Raw genomic sequence first — 22,250 nt, 5'->3', positions numbered from 1 at the left:
ATGAGACAATATATATATATATATATATATATATATATATATATATATATATATATATATATATATATACTAATAATATGTTGTAATATATTGTTAAATATATGCAGACATATTGTGTGTGTGTGTGTATATATATATATATATATATATATATAAATATACTTAACCGCTTAAATAAAAGCTCATCAAATTGAAACATCCACTCTGGCTCTAGTAATTCCAGGAGCGAGCCCCTCCCCCACTCCTGCAGACCCTACCACTGCTGACGGTGACATCACATAAATCCAGGAACACTCAATAACACTTCCTAATAAAACACTCGATATAACGACAACAATAAACAATAACACAATAATAAACAGCAATTTAACAAGCAATAGACATTTTCCCCATAACCCTGCAGTCCCAGCATCCTTTTCGCCTATATATGCAAATGAGCTACTTGCTATTACTGATAAATGATTTCGTTTTCTTCATATATTTTTTAAAGAAAACATATATTAATATATTTTATCAGCCAAGAAGAACATGCACAGGGAATTATGGCATATAAACTGGGGGGGGGGGGGGGTCAGTCACAACGCTGCCAAGGTAAGTTAACAGGGTCCTGCCAACAGCTAAAACATTGCTCTTCCATTTAATATTTTCATGCAGGGAAATGTTAAAGAATAAGTAGATTCAAATCTTACTTTAAATCAATGTTTTAGCTTTTTTTTCTTGTTTGCAATCTTTTGTGGTTCTGTTATTCCACTACTGTGTTTTTTTTTTTTTCTAAGTCTGCCTTAAACTGCACCTGGGCTTGCTAAGAGCTCGCCTGGATAATTCTAACTGCCAGCAGAGTTCAAATGTGACCTTTGAATTCTGTTAGCACCACCTACTCATATGTAGAGAGCGTGAGGAAGTCTGTTTAGTGCTGGCAGCTTGGTAATGTCAAAGCAAGCTCAGTGTTTGGTAAAGACTGATATAGAGAACAATCGTGATAGCTCAATGTTGGTGCGACACAGCCCAGAACCACTTTGAATAATTGCAGACATCATTAAAAAGGAAATGTAAAAAATATTTGTGTTTCTACCATTTTAAATTATCAAAGAGCCATAGACTAATACGAGAACCATGTTCTACACAATAAATTAATTCTTACACTACTCTTCAACAGTTTATTATGTTGTGCAGTTGGTTGACTGTCCGGTTTCTTGCAGTTGCCCCCACCCTTGAAACCCTTCATATTTTCACAGAAGTAAAAGGGTATTACCTTTTCTCCCCCAAATGTTATAGTAATGCTTATAACATTGTATAGGAAACACCAGATTATAGTTTTAACCTGGTGATACAGCACAGGAGATAATAAAGTACAGTAGTCTCTGCGTATAGGAACACCTCCTAAGAGAACACTTCACCTAAGAGAACACCCTTCTGGTGAAACTGATTTTTCCCATTGTAAATGCTCCGGCTAAAGGAACAGGAACTTCACTTAAAAGAACACCTTTTGGCACTGCTAGTGATTTGTTCACAACTGTACAGTACTGCTTTGTAACCTGATAATCTTTTCAAATGCGACTTGTCATTGCAAGAGTGTCTTGAGGCACACTGATTGGTTTATTCCAGTGGTGGCCAATACACCAAACACCGCAATCCATTTTGGTGGATCTCAACGGGCTCCGCGATCCACCAGTAAGCTATGACCAACAATTATTAGCGGGATTTAATACAATAGTGTCCAATACGTAATAGCAATAATAAAACAAAACAAAACAACCACAACAACAAAAACGCAACAAACGCTCTACGCTAACTTTTTAGGCACATGTGCGCCTAAGTTTAAATAAAAATAAAAAATAGACTGGCACTGAAAAATTTAGGGCCACACATACACACAAAAAAATATAACGATAATAATAATACAATTTTTGCTCAAATGTATTATTGAATATCTACAGATCTTTTTTTTTTCTTCCCTTCTTACACTTGTGCAGTTCAATACTTTTGCATCAACAAAATTAAAAAGGGACAACTTTTTTTTTTTTTTTTACTGCCTGGTAGCATGTTCCTCAGAATGCGCTACTTGCTTGTTTATGTTAGAGGGATGGTCTGCCTCTCCGCACATTGCGTGCCATTTTGAAGCACTGTGTTTAATATATTTTCATGTTTGAACTTCTGGCTCCCTGTTAAAAATGCAGTCTTGCCTGCCATCAGTTCCCCTGCATCCTGATAAAAAACATACAAAACATGGATTTTTTTTTAACATTGTCAAACTTAAGCCAGGGGAAATCTTTTAGCCACTGTTGTTTGAACTTGTATTTTACAACTGTGAACACGCTGCAACTAACTTGAAGTTCCCTGTTCGCTTTCATCTTCTGACATACAGTGCCTTGCGAAAGTATTCGGCCCCCTTGAACTTTGCGACCTTTTGCCACATTTCAGGCTTCAAACATAAAGATATGAAACTGTAATTTTTTGTGAAGAATCAACAACAAGTGGGACACAATCATGAAGTGGAACGAAATTTATTGGATATTTCAAACTTTTTTAACAAATAAAAAACTGAAAAATTGGGCGTGCAAAATTATTCAGCCCCTTTACTTTCAGTGCAGCAAACTCTCTCCAGAAGTTCAGTGAGGATCTCTGAATGATCCAATGTTGACCTAAATGACTAATGATGATAAATAGAATCCACCTGTGTGTAATCAAGTCTCCGTATAAATGCACCTGCACTGTGATAGTCTCAGAGGTCCGTTTAAAGCGCAGAGAGCATCATGAAGAACAAGGAACACACCAGGCAGGTCCGAGATACTGTTGTGGAGAAGTTTAAAGCCGGATTTGGATACAAAAAGATTTCCCAAGCTTTAAACATCCCAAGGAGCACTGTGCAAGCGATAATATTGAAATGGAAGGAGTATCAGACCACTGCAAATCTACCAAGACCTGGCCGTCCCTCTAAACTTTCAGCTCATACAAGGAGAAGACTGATCAGAGATGCAGCCAAGAGGCCCATGATCACTCTGGATGAACTGCAGAGATCTACAGCTGAGGTGGGAGACTCTGTCCATAGGACAACAATCAGTCGTATACTGCACAAATCTGGCCTTTATGGAAGAGTGGCAAGAAGAAAGCCATTTCTTAAAGATATCCATAAAAAGTGTCGTTTACAGTTTGCCACAAGCCACCTGGGAGACACACCAAACATGTGGAAGAAGGTGCTCTGGTCAGATGAAACCAAAATCGAACTTTTTGGCAACAATGCAAAACGTTATGTTTGGCGTAAAAGCAACACAGCTCATCACCCTGAACACACCATCCCCACTGTCAAACGTGGTGGTGGCAGCATCATGGTTTGGGCCTGCTTTTCTTCAGCAGGGACAGGGAAGATGGTTAAAATTGATGGGAAGATGGATGGAGCCAAATACAGGACCATTCTGGAAGAAAACCTGATGGAGTCTGCAAAAGACCTGAGACTGGGACGGAGATTTGTCTTCCAACAAGACAATGATCCAAAACATAAAGCAAAATCTACAATGGAATGGTTCACAAATAAACATATCCAGGTGTTAGAATGGCCAAGTCAAAGTCCAGACCTGAATCCAATCGAGAATCTGTGGAAAGAACTGAAAACTGCTGTTCACAAATGCTCTCCATCCAACCTCACTGAGCTCGAGCTGTTTTGCAAGGAGGAATGGGCAAAAATTTCAGTCTCTCGATGTGCAAAACTGATAGAGACATACCCCAAGCGACTTACAGCTGTAATCGCAGCAAAAGGTGGCGCTACAAAGTATTAACTTAAGGGGGCTGAATAATTTTGCACGCCCAATTTTTCAGTTTTTTATTTGTTAAAAAAGTTTGAAATATCCAATAAATTTCGTTCCACTTCATGATTGTGTCCCACTTGTTGTTGATTCTTCACAAAAAATTACAGTTTCATATCTTTATGTTTGAAGCCTGAAATGTGGCAAAAGGTCGCAAAGTTCAAGGGGGCCGAATACTTTCGCAAGGCACTGTACCTGCATTGCTCATTTCTTGTAAAGATGACTACTTATATGAATTTGTTATTTTCCTCATCTTGGTTTGACAAACTGTCTGGAAACGAGTAGCCATCGCACTAATAAATCAGTGAAATTGATGGGGTATGAGATTTGTAGTTTTTAATGTGTGATTAACAGTGGGCAGTGGACACCAATAAACTACATTCACAGAGTACATTATGATTGAGCTATAAGTTTAGATCCGACTGTGAGTTTTTTTTGTTTTGTTTTGTTTTATACTTTTCAGCTGAAAAAATAAATCATGTTTATTGTTTATAGTCAACCTTTAGGAATTGCTAGTCGCATACATGTGCCTAAATTAAAATGTACGTTCGCACAAGCATTTTGTTAGTCTCATATGCATAAACTGTTGGGATATTTTAATCTTTATTACTGGACGACACAGAAGGCTCTTCCCATCAGCCAAAACAAAAACTGTTGCATGCTTATATGCTTTGTTCTGATTTGTCCCGAGATCCACTGGTTTATTCAATCTTTCCAGGACCGCCATCATATCATTGCCTCGTTTTGTATTCTGATTTCCACGAGTGCACCTCACTGCTATTTCTCTTGCTACAAAAAGTTGGAAATTGTTCGAGATCCTGAAAAAACTTGAATCAGACACAGGTCGCACAGCAATTTGGTGTTTTCTGTTTTGGTGAGTTGCTTCACCATTTTGTAAAATAATTTTTACGTTTAGTTTATGAACATTAGTTTGCCTGTTACTTTATTATTATAGTTTATTAACATACACCTGCCTATTGCTTTTGTCTTATTTATTGTGTTCATTTCATATGTATATGTGCGTGCGTCATGTCAAGTAATAAATATGTATTTATTTATGGATTCATATTGTTCCTGGTGGTCAACTCCGTCTTAAAGAACACTTCGGCTAAGAGAACACTTTGCTTGCTTCCAGAGAGGTGTTCTCTTAGCCGGAGACTGCTGTAACAGGAAGATATTGCGCAGTACTGTACAGTATTTCAGAAAAAAATAAACTGTGAATCCTGAAAAAACACAAACAGTATTGTAGGGCTGGATTTTCCATGTTCCAAGGCTAGATTAAAAATGACCCTGCATTTAAATTAACCATGCAGTAAGAAAATGGATGTCACAAAAGAAAACATGAAACTGGTGTAATTACAGAAATTATGATTACTGCATCATTGTTTGACCTTACGAAATTGAATAAGCCATGCCTTTTTATAGCACAGTGGAACATAGACATAGAACTAATGAGAGTAAGTGGTATGGAAAATAGAGCTAATGCTAATAAGAGGTAATAAAACATATATAATTATGCAATAGCACTTATGTATGGTTTTTTTTGTTTGTTTTTTTGGGGGTTTTTTGTAGAACAACCTCAAGCTGGCGTGTCCAAAATACTGTAGTACTTTTCTGAAAGGGGCATGTATTTAAATTGAGTTAATCCAATGATGAGCTGTACAACAAGTACAACATACAAATCAAACTTAAAGAGCAACATGGTACTGCTATGAAACATCACTTTATTTTACTAACCTGCAATATCTTCTTGTTTAGATTCAGTACATATTACATTTACTGTTCATCACATCAGATCATGGTGAATTATACAATTATAATACATTTGCATGGCCTTTTCAGCTGGTACACCAGAGTCCCCCCTGCAACACTCTGCCCCCAGTGGATATAAGAAATACCACTTTTGTTACATCTATTAGGGAGGGAGTGTTGGAGGTGACATGTGAACGGTTAATTTCTGGTATGCCTGCTGTTGAAAAAATACATGTTTGAAAGCCATTTTGACTCACATTTTAAAAAGCACAAGGATGTGACGACTGAAAATAAAAATAATACACAAAGTGAATCTAAACAAAAATAATACATTAATTAAGAGAACTGTGATATACCACACTGGTACCAAGCTTATCTTTTTTAATCTGTGGTGTTTTGTCTAGAGAGCTCTCACACTTTCCTCACTCTGCCAAAGTTGCCCTCCAGACCAGAATCTCACATTCGTCTTGTTTTCCTCATAATAAACAAAAAAGATGGACATTTTTAACAGGCGTTATATCCTGTGACTCTTAATTCAATATGCTTTTTATTGACCTGATGACAAGAGAAAGGGGTCAGTCCATTTGGAAACACACATCATGCACATTAACTCTTTGGGAGGTCCACACACTCATAAAAATAAACTATGGTTTAACTCAACAGTTATTAGTCATAATTAAATTAATTAAATTGCAACTGCTTTTATATGGCAATTCTTGTAAAAAATATATATTATTTAAGCCAAACACGTACTGTATTCTCACACATCAGAGGTTTCTTGACCAGTACAGCTCCCAGTTATCTTACAGGTAAACCTCAGTAAAACCACTGCTTGGAACATGCTATCACTATTAAAACTATTCATTCTATTCATTATATAGGTCTCACATGTGCAGTTTTAAACCTGTATTTTTATATTAAAAACTGACATCTGACATCTCTATTTACAGTCCATGTAGTGCTGGCCTTCCTTGGATAAAACTGTCCACACCCTTAAGGCTTCTTTCCTGGCATTCACCTTCCAGTTGCTTCCGTTATTGACAAACATGTTTTCAGACAATAACATGCTGTAAACTAGAAGACACCCCTAAGGTTAAATGACCTAGGATGGGCAAGTTTAACAGATTCCCTGAAAGGCATTGAAACAGAACTTACTTTAACACAGTGTAATACCAGATATTTCTTTTAAAGTGTTTACTATAACATGTGTTTCTTTTGAACCTGCACATGCGAGACATATGTAGCTAATGAAAATGGAATTACTGTAATAGGAACTGAAAAAGAACAAATAAACGTGTCTACCCCCCAGACTTAGGGGTTGATCTGATCTGATTAAGTCAGGATAAATCACTTCTTGAGTTTATTAGAGCAATGGTAAATCCACCAATGTAAAAATAGGTGCATGATCTAAGAGAATTCACCTGCGCTATCCCCTAGTGAAATAGATCCCCTTTCCTCTATCCCCTACAAAATAGGCAGTCATGCTGCTTTTTTCATGAAATAAACCCAATACTGTTATATTTTCATCATTTTTAAAGAATAAATCAATTTCAGTGTGTAAGCTGTAACGTATGTGTTTGTAACCAATCAGAAATATGAGAGCGTATTTGTTTTGTTTGCATGACTGCAACATACATGTACTACTAAAAAAGAGTAAAGAAACGAGTATAAATTACCCTGGCACTGAGTATCCCTTCAACAAAACATAGATCCCGAGAGCCTGTAGAAATCCAAAGGCTACAATCCTGGCTCTGGTCCCAAAAGGGTTAACTTGGGAAGTTAAGAAGGAAACAGATGAATCCCAAAGATGGAGTCTGATGCCAAAATGTTTCTGTTTTTGTTTTAATGTACACGCAGATGATTAAAATCCCCTACTGTAACTGTGCTTTCCATGCCAAACCGAGATTCAGAGACTACACCCCATGAAATGATTAAACCAATTCACTCATATTCCACATACATACTTTTTCAGTTGTATGAGCATAATAAATCACCCTTAATAACAAAGTAACCTACTCTTTCTCGGCAAAACGCATGGCATGAAGTAGTTTGTGATGAGACAAACAGACAACACTGGGTTACATGGAGCTAACTACTGTATGCAGTACTACAGTATCACACTGCACCAAGTCTTGTTTTGCCAGGGTCTTTTTACACAACACCCTGCTGTACTTCCAACCACTAATGGCAAATGCCCATTGCTTAAACCACTCATTCTGCAGCCTTACCAAAAACTGCTAAATTGCTTTTTAGTTAGTTACATTGGTACATGTTTCTATTACAGGAGTAGTACAATTAACTGTGCATATTTATGCAGTAGTATTAGATGACTTACTGCTAAATACTACTTTGTTCTAGACAACGTAAAATAGTAAATACACGACTACCAGACTACTTCATGAACTTGGTACGCCTCAATGTCTGACCAGGTTTTTGTAGAGCAATATAACGGTAGTAACTTTTTGTCAGCAACATCTAATTCTATTGCTTTATCACCATTGCAACACCACAAAAACCCCAGTGCAGTAAAACCCATTGCTTTAGTATTGACATTGTAGTACCATATCACTGTACAGTAAATGGGGCCAGGTTTCTGCAAGAATGTTACTACTGTTATTCTAGTTACCAAGAGGATACAGAATCACTGCAGGAAAGCAAAACAAGGAAAAAGTGCCCACCTCAAATCACAGTTTCCAAAACCAGATGGCAACAGAAGCGCAAGGGAAGTCCGTAGGAGATTAAAAGTCTGTCTAAGCAGTGCGAAGTTCAGGATGCCCCTTGAAACCTGTAAACTGGTAAACTGTGGCAAACCAGTTTGCCTTACTGCTCCTTTTTTATGAGTAGACAAAAGCGTTCCTCAGCTGAGCCTGGTCTCACGGAGAGGAAACGAGGCTGTAAGTGAGCTGGGAACACAGGCTAACACACACTTCCTCCAAGCATTCAAATGTACACATCATTAATGCACTTTCAGTCTCGAACTCCATCCAACTGCAACACGCACACACTATAAAACACAGAATACATCTGTACCTCACCTTTTCTTTTTCTAAGAACAGCCGGGTTTATGTAGCACAGAAACAACATCTGAACATGACTTTCTTGACAGCCCTTTTCCTTCTTTGGCACAACAATGACCATATTATTACATGGACAAGGAACACTAGCTCACTGATGCTAGGTAGTGATGTTGTACTTGAGTAGTCATATTTTAGTGGTTGTCAACCTTTAACCACAAAATGAATAAACAAGACACATACAAGTACACGTTTCTGCAAAGGGTTACAACTAGATTCCCAGAGCTGTTTTCTCCAAATAGCTGGTCGCACATTTTTTTCCCGAAAGGAAAAAGAGAGACCCAGTCACCACTAAACAGTTGACTTTCTCCCTGTTGGGTTTTGGGGAATGAATCTGCACTTGCTGAGGAGCACATATTGTTTGGGAAATCCCTGTTTAGTAAATTGTGAGGAGCACACAGGGAGGGTAAAATATTGGGTCTTGCTTTACTTATGTACATTTTTCTACATATCACAATAAATTGCAGATCCTCTTTTTCTAACTTTAGTGTTTTTTGTAAATGAAAAATGTTTTGGTCAGTTAGTGTTACTTTTTGTATTATTATTTTGCATGTTTCAAAAGCTAAGTCTTCCAAGTGGCTAAAATCCAGGTGAAGGTTTTTGTAGAAGGGAGATTGTTGTCTCTAAGTACCATAGATGCTTCCTCTTTTCATAGCTATTCTATGACAAGTGTGTTGGTCTTTCCTTGTTTGAAAGTCCTAACTTTAACCAAATATTTCATTCAGCTCGGCCGCAGTCTGTTGTTGCTATGGTGTTGTAAACCTTTGAACGATTGTTTATCTAAACTACCTGTTTGTCTTGCGTTATCAAAGAATAAAAAGATTTGGAATCGCAATGACAGTGAATAGTTATCCAGTATACTGGTGTATGCTCTGGTGCAGATACTTCATTTGTAACTTTAAAAACTGTATCACTCATTCTTAATATAATACAAGCGACATTTATATCAAACCTTTTATGGCAATCATTTAAGCACATTAGCAGCAGTGCAGTACTTGTCTCCAATAGCAGCAATCCTCTTATAACATGTTCTAAGTAAAACTGGGGTTCACCAGACAAGGATATCCTGTCAGGGCACATGTGAGCTACAGTTTCCCCCACATGGAGGCCTTCTTCCCTGCAGATGTATTCTGTCTCAGTCCCTTCTCAGACTAATTCTTGATTGATGCCATGTGATGATTTGGTGTCCCTGATGTCCGTGATTTCCCCCCACGCGTTCACAAGCTGTGGAGTGTAGCACATGAAAGTTGTCTGGCAGATTTCAACTTGGTTTGTGAACCACTTGCAAACCATAGCTTGGCGTTCTTAGAGTCTTAGGTTGGTACTGTACGTAACTTAAAACCAAAAATAAATATCCCAAAACATCTGTTACACATTTCTTTTCAGTATTTCTACATTGCTATATAGTATTTTTGCCAACACTAGTATTTTTTATTGCCATTTGTAATAGTTGAAGCTTAGTTGGCAGCCAGAGGGCACATCTGCATTTGTGGGTAAACACAGGCTATCTTCAGATTTGCTCATTCCTCTCCCCATTGTCATCTAGGAGTGAGTCAGTGTCTGATGTTGTTTCACAGCCCATCTCTATCCAGTTGTGGTGGGTTCTGTGTCAGCACTGGACTGTGTGTTTGTGTTGGGTACCAGGGGTCAATGTTTTGGGAAGAAACCTCTGATTCTTGTGTTTTCCAGTGTTTTCAAAGAAATGTTTCTGAGCAAAAAGTACTGCCCAACCATGCCACTTCCCTTGGCATTAAAGTACTCAGATACAAAGTGTTATTTTAATAGCAATAATGACCTAGACCAGTGGTTTTCAAACTTTTTTGTTCACGGACCACCTGAATTTTTTTTTAAATTTCGGCAGACCACACAATAAATAGTATAGCTGACTGAAAAATAAGCACATAAAAAAACACTATAATACTACGAATAACCATAAACTTACCTTTCTTTGTTTTAATGCCATGGGTGGGCCTGTTTCTGTAAGCAAAGTTATTTTAAAATTGGAGTTTTAAAGAACGCTTCTAGTTTACTGTTCATTAACACGAATTTGCCGAGAGGGGACAAAAAAGGACTGTTAAATTTTTGAATTGATAATTACAGCAGAAATTGATTTATGTGAAAGAATAATCTGTGAGGTAGCACCACAGTCAGAGCTACGAATCTCCAGCTAGTATAATTTTTATTTATAAAACAGAATTTTTTACCCTGCAGTTAAATAGTACAATGAACGACAGAACTAATTTTTGCAGAAGCACAGTTCAATTAATACAGTATCAAAACACAATATTAAACTCGTAATAAATACACATTATTGTGAGAGGTCTTTTAAAGTTTTCAAAAGTGTGTTACATTCCTTTCGTCATTCGGAGGCATGACAGTAGAATGGCTAGAATTACAAGAAGCAAAACCAAGAGACACAAAGATTTAACAAGTCAACAACTTCCTGAAATTCAAGAAAATGAGCTTATTGGGCAGCTGGTGTTTTTATTGATTTGATTAAACAAATAAATTGTAAATCGACTTAAAAACAGTTTGTCTTGAAAATATAAATGGTCTGTTACTATAATTATATGCTTCAGTGTGCAATTCGGCTGACACACGTAAACAGTGCTGACATAAACCACAATGATAGTGTGTTAGTGACCAAGCATAAAAATGCAAATAATGGGGGGCTCACGACTGGCGCATCCGGCAAAGGCACTCTGCCCAGAGTGAGGGATGCACGGCGGGCTTGCAGAGCAAAAAAAAGTGGATGGCTGATGACAGCACATGTTTCGGAGGACGCGTGTGCTTGTCCTTGTCTCTCCTGAATTAGTCCGGGAATCGCAACGGTGAGCCAGGTTGAATAATAATTGGACATTAAAAAAATTGGGAGAAAATCAGGAAAAATTAATACATATAATTGTTAAAAAAAAGGTCATATTGAACTTTGTCTTTGGCTCCTTTTCTGTATCTTTTCATTATCAACAAAAACACATGATTGGCTTTTTTAAATGCTTTGTCACTAACACAGCTAACGTTGCAGGTTATGTCAGCTCTGTTTACGGAGTGATTGAGACCAGCACAGAGGCTTCATTCATTTTAATTAATTACAATAAATAAATGGAAAAGTGGAAAACCTCCAGTTTAATATTTACAACAAATAAAACCTTGTTTGAGGGACTTTTTTTTCTCCAAAGCGGAATGAAAATTGTTTGTGGGGGCTCCCGAGTGGCGCATCCAGTAAAGGCGCTCCGCGCGGAGTGCAGGATGTGCCCTATAGCCTGGAGATTGCAGGTTCGAATCCAGGCTTTGTCACAGCTGACCGTGACCGGGAGTTCCTAGGGGGCGGCGCACAATTGGCTGAGCGCTGCCCGGGTAGGGAGGGATTAGGTCGGCAGGGGAATCCACGGCTCACCGCGCATCAGTGACCCCTGTGGCCGATAGGGCGCCTGTGGCTCTGCAGCGGAGCTGCCAGATCTGTCTTGTCCTCCGGCACTATAGGTCTGGTGGCATTGCTGTGCATCTGCAGTGCGAAAAATGACGGCTTGGCAGGAGCACGTTTCGGAGGACGCGTATTTCAGCCTCCGTTTCCCGAGTTGGCGGGGGGGTTGCGAGCGGTGAGCCAGGGATACAGATAATAATTGGGCATGCTAAATTGGGGTGAAAATCGGGGTAAAATAATTGGCGACGACTAAATTTAAAAAATAAATAAATAAATAAATAAATAAATTGTTTGTTTTAAAAAAAAAAAAAAAAGCAGGATAACACTCCAGGGCGTGTGCATTGTGTTTCATTAACAGCTTTGTTGGTTGAACCCAACTACAGTTGTATGTTTATGCAACACAATGCACGCCCTGTTGTGTGTTATCCCTTTACTTTACAAGCTGCTGTGTTGAGTGCATGTGAGCTCAATACATGAAAACTCCCTCGTAAATAATACATTTAGACACTCTAAAACTATATGATGGAGAGTCTAGACGGTTTTTTTTTAACTTGGAGATATTCTCCATGTATGCATTTTCCTCCTCAAATTTTGCTGCCGCTTCTGTTCCGTAATTATGTAACTTTTTCACTGACCACTTGAAGGGAGCCAGCGGACCACCAGTGGTCCGCGGACCACAGATTGAGAACCACTGACCTAGGCCCAGTGAATTTCCAGGGTTAAAATGTAGGTGAAAAACCATCAGCTTACCCAGCAGGTGAAAAATCCTCAGGAAAAGCCCTAGAACTTGGCACAACTTTTTATGTAAAATAAGTTGTCCCTCACATGGCAGAACAATGTTAAGATGTGTTTTTACTTGATTCCCTTTCTATGCCAAAATATAACCACTTTGGGACCATTCTACCAATGACTTATTCCATTGTAGCAGCCCTTGTGCTACCATTGCCTGTTAGTACAGATCCATTTTATTGTCATTATAGTGGGACTGCATTGCTACTGAAGATCATTTGGGAAGCTCATTATAGTTTGTTGAGAATGCAGAGAGGAACCCGTCTAACATAAGCATCAACTTATTTCTCTGGAGGACCAGGAAAGAGGGAAATATTAATAACAAATAATTAAAGGGTTTAAGACAAGTATAAACATTCCAGGGATTATTGATTGCTCCGTTGGGAAAGGACAGTCCCTAAACCCCAGGGGATTGTTTGGACAGCACAGGAAGCAAAGGAAATGCACAACACTGAATAAAAATTGGACAAGTAGTTCCAAATAAATTACCTCAGTCAATCAGAAGCATGAAATGTCAATACCAAGTACAGTACACCCACGCTGTAACGGCCTTCCTTATAATGAACTTTCGGATATAACGAACCTGGCCCCTGGATCCCAAATAAATAAATTTAAAAAAAAGATCATATAAACACACACTGTCAACATCGCGGTCTGTACGCACAGGATGCCACCTCGGCAGTGAAGTCAACTCTTTTGTCTTAATAAAAAGTGCGCGAAACAAGAATCATTTTATGTTGCAAAGCAAAATTGATTGAAGAAAAAACAACAACAACAAACTTGAGGATCTGATGAACTTTTAATGTCAGGTTGATTTGGAATAAAAGCCCAGTTTGGGATTCTTGCATGTTGGATTAAGATTTGGTGCACTTTGAAACGATTCATGTCAGATTGATTTTCAATAAAAGTTCAATTCGGGATGTTTGCTTTTTGCACTGCGTTTTATGTGTTACATACATGAGACGAACAAGTACATGTAATTCTACTTTTATTCACTCCACTGGCTCCCGATCACCGCTCACATCCAGTTCAAGACTCTTGTACTAGCCTACAGATGCCTTGACCAGACTGCACCCAGCTACCTCCAGACCTCATCTCTCCCTACACCCCCACTCAACCTCTCCACTCCGCCTGCACTAGAAGACTGGCTCTACCTCCTCTACGCTCCCCTGCCTCCAGAGCCTGCTCCTTCTCCACCTTCGCCCCGCAGTGGTGGAATGACCTCCCTACAGATGTCAGGACTGCCCAGTCCCTGACCACCTTCTGGCGCCTCCTCAAGACTCACCTCTTCAGACAGCACCTGTAGAACTCCTCCCCTCTGGACACTTACCACTCTTCCTTAAATGCGCTTTACTTGCTCTTATCTGCCCCCTATTTTACTGCATTTAATCCTGTACTTTAGAGTACTGTAATCTGTCACAAGTGTTTTTAATCTGTAGTATTTTGTATTTAATTATATCCTGATATAACTATCACTGACACTGTTATCTGCTCCATTATTGAATCGTATTTTGTCATATACTTGTACTTGCTAGAACCAAAGTCATTGTATTTTTATCTTGCTCTAAATTGTACTATTACTTGTACTGTGATTCTTGAAATGTATTTTTGTTTACGACTGTAAGTCGCCCTGGATAAGGGTGTCTGCTAAGAAATAAATAATAATAATAATAATAATTCACAATCTCATCTCATTAATTTACTACAGTTTATCCTTTATCATTTTGATTGTCCTTTTGCTATAACGAACCCCTCAATATATCGAACAAAAGGCTTGGACCCCAACAGGTTCGTTATAGCAAGGGTGTACTGTAATATCACAAGCCGTTCTTATGATATAAATACAAATGTAAGTGTGACATACATGCATATGGGCTATATTCATTTTGCTGGGGATATGCATTCCTGAAAGGAATAGTATAATAATTCTGATACAGCGGTTGTAATCTGTTTTAAAATGTATATAACCTGATTCTACAAAAATATATACATTCATATGCATAAGATTACAATATATTTACGACAGAACTGTCTGTCCCTAAGAGTCAATAAAGATAAAGAACTACATTATCTGCCACTAATATCCCTGTACTGTATGATCCTAAAAATTAGATGAATATACCTTATTGAACTTAGTTCATTATATTGCATTGTTTGGTGCTAAGATTCTCCAAAATGTCTCTGTTTTGTCAGTGAGATTTCTGGATTGAATTCGCTGGCTCAAAGATCTTTGGACACGGATTACCACATTAAAAATTTCACTAATCCTTTGACTGTCTGTCAGATACACTCATACAACCACCAGCGTCCTCAGTTTGCCAGCCATAAGAGAATGATGTACTGAATCTACAAGTTAATAATAATTCCAGACAAGAATTGAACTAGGAAAGCAAATAACTAGCTAAAGAAATAGATTTAAAAAGTCTGTATTACCTGAGGAGATATCTGCAGCACAGCTTCATGTTTGCCCTGACAGTACTTATTCTCTCTCGCACTCACTCACATAAATACACAAGCAGACAACCTTTTCTGTGAGCAATTGGCCATTTGAGAGCATTACTGTAAGTGCAGATTATAAATCTGTAGGTTGCCTCTTTTTCTGCCTGCATGACTCGCAATGTGGCTTTTTACTGAGAACACACTCTTTAGTAACCTTCAAGCAACATTTGCATTGTAATAACACTTCGAAAAGATGGGCTGCTACATCAACATAAAACGTATTTATAAATGTATTTTCGTGTGTCTATTTTATTTGTATTTATTCATCCTTAGGAACTATTTGGAATTATAAAACGTACATATCACTCATCCAATCTGGTTCTGAGTTGAGTGGCCATTTACATATGCTATATATTCTAGGAGAGTTCTTGCATCTCTCACGCCTCCTTGTACATACAAAACACATTTGAATGTCTTACAAAATACATCTTTATGGTTAAGGGCTTTTAGTCTGTTGCCATGGCCAATTATCTAGCAGGAATGCCCACTGCACTGGATAATTATAAAGCTAAACGTATGTATATGTATTTAGTTAAATCACCTCAAATCTTGAGGCAGTGTTATGTAAAGAACCTGTACCAGTTCAAAATATAAGCCCTGGCTAGCTGTTGGTTAGCTGGCCATAAAGTAAGTCAGTGTTTGAAAGGGGCATTTTAGGGGTGGTTTCGACTGGCCAAAACATAGTTATATACTGTCACTGGTAAACGACTGTTAACTGTGTCACCTTTTCTTAATGCTGAATGTCTTGCTTGTTTAATATCCTATGATGTGTGTCTCTTTTGTTTTCTTTTGTTGTTTCTGATTAAATCAAAATGTACCAGGTTAACTGTAACCTTTAACTGAAAAATCAGAATTTCTGTATTAATCAGAGCAGTGTGCAGGGTTACTCTACATCAAGAACTGAAGATATGGAACAACCCCATCCCTAATAAAGTGGTCAAATCCTATACTCTCTTGTTATTTTGACACCGGTTCATTCACCTCTACACCATCAATCCAAGTACTACTACAAAGCACTTATAATACAATTTACAGCCAATTATAAAAAGTGATTGTCTGCTTTAAATTTTAATGGAGCTTATATACTCTACAACAAGAGGCCATCAGGTTTAGTGTTACCACACCATTAACACACTTTTAAGATGGGACGAATAAAGTGACATACTTAATTCAAATGAGATTTACTGATGAGGAAGGCTAATGACAGTATTACATGAACATCATAGCATAAGAACATAAGAACATTTATGAATGAGAGGAGTCAGCAACATAGCTAACCAATTCCCCAATCCCTACCTTTCCACTTAATATGTAAAGAAATGCCTCCTACCTTCTATCCAAAGTCTATCTCCAATTAATTGGGCTCTGGGTCTGGAGCAGATGCTCAAGATGAAAATGCCCACAAGAAGAGGACTAGTCTGAAAAGGTCAGGGGACACTTACCACTACTGGGTCTCAATCCAGTTGAGGGTCTATGGAATGAACATGACAAATATCACCAGGCAAGGCAGTTCAAAATATTTTTGATTTGCAGGATAGTGTAAAATATGAGTCCAAAACTTTCTCTTAAAGTGAAAGCCTAACCTTTATTTAAGCCTGTTGTGAACTCTTCACAAGGCTGGCTGACCCGGAAGAAACAGACAGACAGAGACAGCGAGGTTGGTGAAGCTGAGCACTTGGTTGTGCTCAGCATTTAATAAACAAAACAAGAGAACACAAAAACACAGGACACGGCACTTAAGCCAAAACAAAAAGACAAACAAAACGGACTAGACAGACAAACACGGTGAGCAGATACTTTATCTATTCTTTTTAACTTTAACTTTAATCCCGTTCTCCACTCACCGAACACCCAACTCCGAGTGAATGAAATGTGCATCTATTTATACTGTTGTGCTGGGATTCAATTACTAATTAATTATTCACTTGAATCCCAGCACGTGAATTAATTAAGTGTACTCCCGTGACCACATATTACATTTTAACCAGCACGTGAAGTGATTTGTGCCATCCTCGTGCCTAAATACAAATCTACATTTTTAAATCACTCGTGTTACACAGACCCATTTATATCCCGTGTACCAATGACTATACACCAACATTTACACACGCAACATACAACATATAACACAAACTACGCACAAGGGCGTGGCCACATTGCCACATGAACTCAAAGCCCATTTTACCAAAGCCATCTCGCACACCTTGGAATTTCCTGTGGTAATGCATACGGGCAGGGCAGTAGGCAGTGCTGGCAAACTTTACACAGCCCCACAAAGCTCTACGGTTTCACTAATGGCTTCCAGATGGGGAAACTCAGATTCTGTTCCTCTAAGATGACATTTTGGTAAAGCAGTCTTTTCTAATGATTCCCCTGTCTTTTACTGTTCCTTACCTCATCCCACGGAGCTTTCACAAACCCTCCAGCAATTCAAAAATACATTGCTTTTATTTTTGGGAGTGGTGACCTCAAAGAGAGCGAGGGTTCGGCCAAACCAAACACACATTGAACAGCAGCACTTGTTTGAGATCCAGTGGGGTTGCACCAAAAAAACAGTACTAGTTGTGAATTGTGTTGTACAGTACTAATGCACAGCATGACCACGTTTGTATTGTGATATTTCAAGGTTAAAACTTAATAGTGTTGTTATGCATGTGAAATCATATTAAAGTACCTAACACAAACAAAATAATTTAATCAAATCTTACCTAATATGTATATCCCTCATTTCTTAGATCGGAAATGTTCCTATATGAAACATGCACACATTATGATAAATTATAGTGCTTTATAATTTGTTTTATAAGCAAGGTTATACAAAATACTGAAGCTACTACAAAGTTAAAAAAGCATGCAGCCTTTGCAAAATGAAATAAATAAATAAATGAATACCTAATGAAGCCCTTTGCAAAGCACAGAAAGTTATGTTTTATCCTTCACAGTTACAGAACGAACGTTACAGAAAAATACACGGGTGGATTATCTGCTGATGAATGTGTTGAACTCATACGCGCCACGGGTATATTGGATCCCCAATTACAAAAAATGTACAGTAACAGCTTTCTACTGGTGAAAGCCTTGCACTGTCCCTGCAGAATTCAGACTCAAATTCTTCTTCTTCTTCTTCTTCTTCTTCTTCTTCTTCTTCTTCTTCTTCTTCTTCTTATTATTATTATTATTAAATGTTTTGACTGGATATTGTTTTATATCATTAACCTAAAGTGCTGGATTTTAGCTCAGTTCACAGACTGCCATAAGGATCAGAATTGCTGAAGTTACCCTTCTGTAGGAAACCTTGTATATGTTATGGTAAAAATCCAAATATTGGCAAATCTTAAGATTTACTGGTAAATGTCGACATTTACCAAGCAAAATGGTACATGTCCAAAATAAAAATAACACTTTATTTCTGACATTTAGCAGTAAATCTCAAGAATAACCAAATGCCTTTGTCTAATGACCGAATGTCTCGCTTTTGCGCATTGCAAGGCTTCAAGAGTCCTGTGTAACTCCAAGTGCCACAAGAGTCTGCCATGCTGCAGTAAGTAAATATATTTATTTAGTGCCTGTATTTGTCGCGTATTGTGTCATAACCAAAGTGTGATTTTCTGTTGAAAAAACAAAGGTCCTAAATGATTGAATTAGCATTTAACAGAATGTTATTATGTATTTATAGTACATATCCTTCGATATCCTTCAACACCATTGTAAATAGTTTTATACGCAAATTTACCAGAATGTTGGTTGTTCTACATAAGTGGATCACAATATTGTTCAGTACCATGTTAAATTTCTCAATTGTGCATTACTGTAAGCTCATTGATTATTTTGTTAATGGAAAATGTGTATGCAGAAATACATATATTATTCGACATTAATGATTATTTTGTTAATTCACATTTAATGCAGGAATAAATACCTTCTTCCATGATATACCTGCATTTACCAATATGCTTTGTTAAATCAAAAGATTAACTGGTAAATGTCTGAAAAGCAAATTATTTCTTCATAGTTTCAGACATTTACAAATAAGCTTTGGTAAATCATAAGCAAGACATTTACCGGTAAAACTTAAGATTGACCAGATTCTGACTTTTACTGTAACATATATATATTATATATATATATATGTATGTAGTCAAAAATTGTTAACATTTTTTTTTTCATATTAGAGCAATGATATGTCTGGGGTTTTGTTTTGTTTCTGTTGTTTATTTATTTATTTATTTATTTATTTATTTATTTGTTGGCCAAATAAGGCAGGCTGCAATTGCGGTTCTTCAACACAACTTAAACACTTCTTGTGAACACAGTTTAAGAAAGCTGCAGGATATCGAAGTCATGCAAGGCCAAATTGGAACACTGACAGAAACATTTTAATATATTGTCCCATATTTTACCATGAATTAAGTCATTTTAATTTCGAATGGGGAATTTTTCTTCTAAAAGAAAACTACATGTAAACCTCAATTGTCTGAAAGGTATTTACAAAATACGGTGTCAGAAAGGTGAGACAAGCCTATGTGGTTAAAAACAAATATATAAGACAGTATGAGGAAAAGCCACACTATTGCATTGATGATTCCCAAAATCTAAGGTCCTTTAACAAAGCTCATTTGTAACGAAGATCAAACAGTTTACACAACCATACTTTCACACAGGAAGGTAATCATTTTAATGACTATGCCACCCCCTGAAAAACCAACAGGGAAAAATCTCTGAATACCAAATTTGGTAAATTGATAGCGCCCTCAAAGGGGCACACATGCAAAGCACGGTGCTGTTCAAAGCAGGGCAACACATGTAACCAACCATTAAATGGGAAAGAGAAGGTACTGTAATATCATCACTTGTGATGGGGACAAATATTCCACATGTCTTTTCCATTTGTTTATTTATGCACATCTCAAACCCAAAGTGAGATAGTCGATTTGGCCAAACCATTGTTTGGCTGGTGACAACCCATCTGCAAAGCAAAATGAGTAAAACAAAGGACCACAGTGAAATGTTTGTAATGATCACTCAACATGTCTACTCTGTTTACATGATATGCGGCTACAAGGGAAATCCAGTAAAATAATATTGCTTGTACATTTATGACTTATGCAATAACAGCACAGTAAACACAGCACTGTTTTATGACAGTTATGTCCAAGTTTCCTAATACTTTTCAATCAAACTGTACCCAGAGCAACCAAACCTAGTTCAGCACCACATATGATTTTAAAATCTTCCTTTCAGCATGCCAAATCTTAATAGAAACTGGGTTTTATAAACAGTTGTTTGAATGGACTTACTGATGTAGCAAATGTAGCAAAACAAAAGTGTTACCTCTACACCAACATGGCAATGGCATAATTTGGGTTTTTACCACTGTCACTAACATTGTTACATTTCTAAGCATTTTAATTTGCCAGCAGCTATTATTTGAGTATGTCTGGAATTACTAAAGTCTTAGTTACAATACATTGAAGTAGCTCATATTGGCAAAAAGTGAAGAAATGCTCTTACCTTAGCTTCACATTTCTTGTGACAAGCCAGTCGGCAAACTGGAAGAGAAGAACCACAACAAAATGAGCTTTGATTTAGGAAACAATAACACATGTACCCTTTTGAAGTGAGACACAGTTTCTCTATATTTCAAAGGTCAACTTCTTGAACTTTACCATTCAGAAACTGAGAGGCCCTCTTCACAGAACTTGTGTAGTAGAAGACTATTGCCATGCTCCTTATGAAGACGTAATACAAATACAGCTGGAGGTAGTGTGTTAGGCTGCATTCATTTTAGAATCATCCAGTGAAGCCAACAATTATAGCTTTAAAAAGGAGGGAATCACAAGTTTTCTCTGGACTTGTAATCATACTTCTGTTTATATGTTTACTTCTTGGCAAGTATGGTTTCCACGTGTTAGACAGAGACCCTTTTTAGACTTAATACTTGGAGAGGAAGTGGTGTTTACAGCTTGAGAATGCACAGTCTCCGTAGGCCATCAGAATTCAGTTGCCTCCCTCAGCCCCCCACACATTGGCATGAGTCCAAGGCCAACCCACACAGGTAAACTCATAGGATCAGGGTTGCAGACCCCCTGAAAATACTAACTATATTGTTCCCAACTACACAATTGCCCTCATAGTATAGTCACTGGCTTGGGGGGTGGGGGGTTGAACAACAGTAGACCTTTAAATAGGATTTTTTTTTTAAGTTTAAAAGACACAGAGTTATATTTCCAAGCACTGAATCCATTTAGAAATTGTACATTGGCCTGTTTAAGCTAAGTGTATTTGTGTTATTGATGTAATTTTTGCAATTAGGTGGTATTGGTTCTGGTGAATGGCTTGCTTGCCCATCAGTGGTCAAACCAGTAAAGACCAGCATACACTTGCAAAATAGTCATCACATGTTTTTAATTATTTTTTAATACACACTACTTGCAATCCCCTGGACACCTCTGTTAACAAGATGATAGATCTCAATGGGTTTTTTACAGGTTAAATCTTTTTTAAATAAATACATGAAGTATATAACATTTCACGTATCCAAATCAGCTTGTGTTGTTTTAAAACATTTAAATGTGCTCCATGTCAATGGTATAATTCATTTTGAAACAAATATATCTTATTCCAAAAGCTTGTCTGGTACATCTTTGTTATTAATATAGTAATATTAATTATAATTTATAATTTATAAGCCAGTACAAAGTGCATTTCTTATGAAAATGGATCTGGCAGCTACAGTAAGAAAAATATTTTTATGAAATCACCAGTTCAGCTCTCATTTCATCACACATTAAGTAACGGGCTCCATGATTGCTAGATGGGCGATCCCACTTCAACAACAAAAGTTGCTAAAATTGCTAGAGCTGGAAATGTCTGCTTATTATGGTCTCAACACAGCTGAAAGTGGACATTTGG

At 37.5% G+C, this 22,250-nt stretch overlaps 1 protein-coding gene across 5 annotated transcripts in view; it reads right to left on the bottom strand.

Moving 5' to 3' along the window:
- Positions 1-22,250, bottom strand: part of LOC117426356 (tensin-1-like) — a 309,710-nt gene that overhangs the window by 191,922 nt on the left and 95,538 nt on the right. For 4 of the 5 annotated variants that reach the window (XM_059033470.1, XM_059033468.1, XM_059033471.1 and 1 more), the window contains exon 3: positions 20,850-20,887. In XM_059033470.1, the coding sequence (XP_058889453.1) occupies positions 20,850-20,887 (38 nt within the window). Of the gene's footprint in view, positions 1-8,230; positions 8,413-20,849; positions 20,888-22,250 lie in introns of those variants that run through there. The other variant, XM_059033475.1, reaches the window with a different exon arrangement.

The sequence above is a fragment of the Acipenser ruthenus genome, chromosome 11 (genome assembly GCF_902713425.1).
Source record: "Acipenser ruthenus chromosome 11, fAciRut3.2 maternal haplotype, whole genome shotgun sequence".
NCBI classification, from domain to species: Eukaryota; Metazoa; Chordata; class Actinopteri; order Acipenseriformes; family Acipenseridae; genus Acipenser; species Acipenser ruthenus.
The sequence above is the reverse complement of the archived record's forward strand: the minus strand, read 5'-3'. Positions and strand labels throughout refer to the sequence as shown.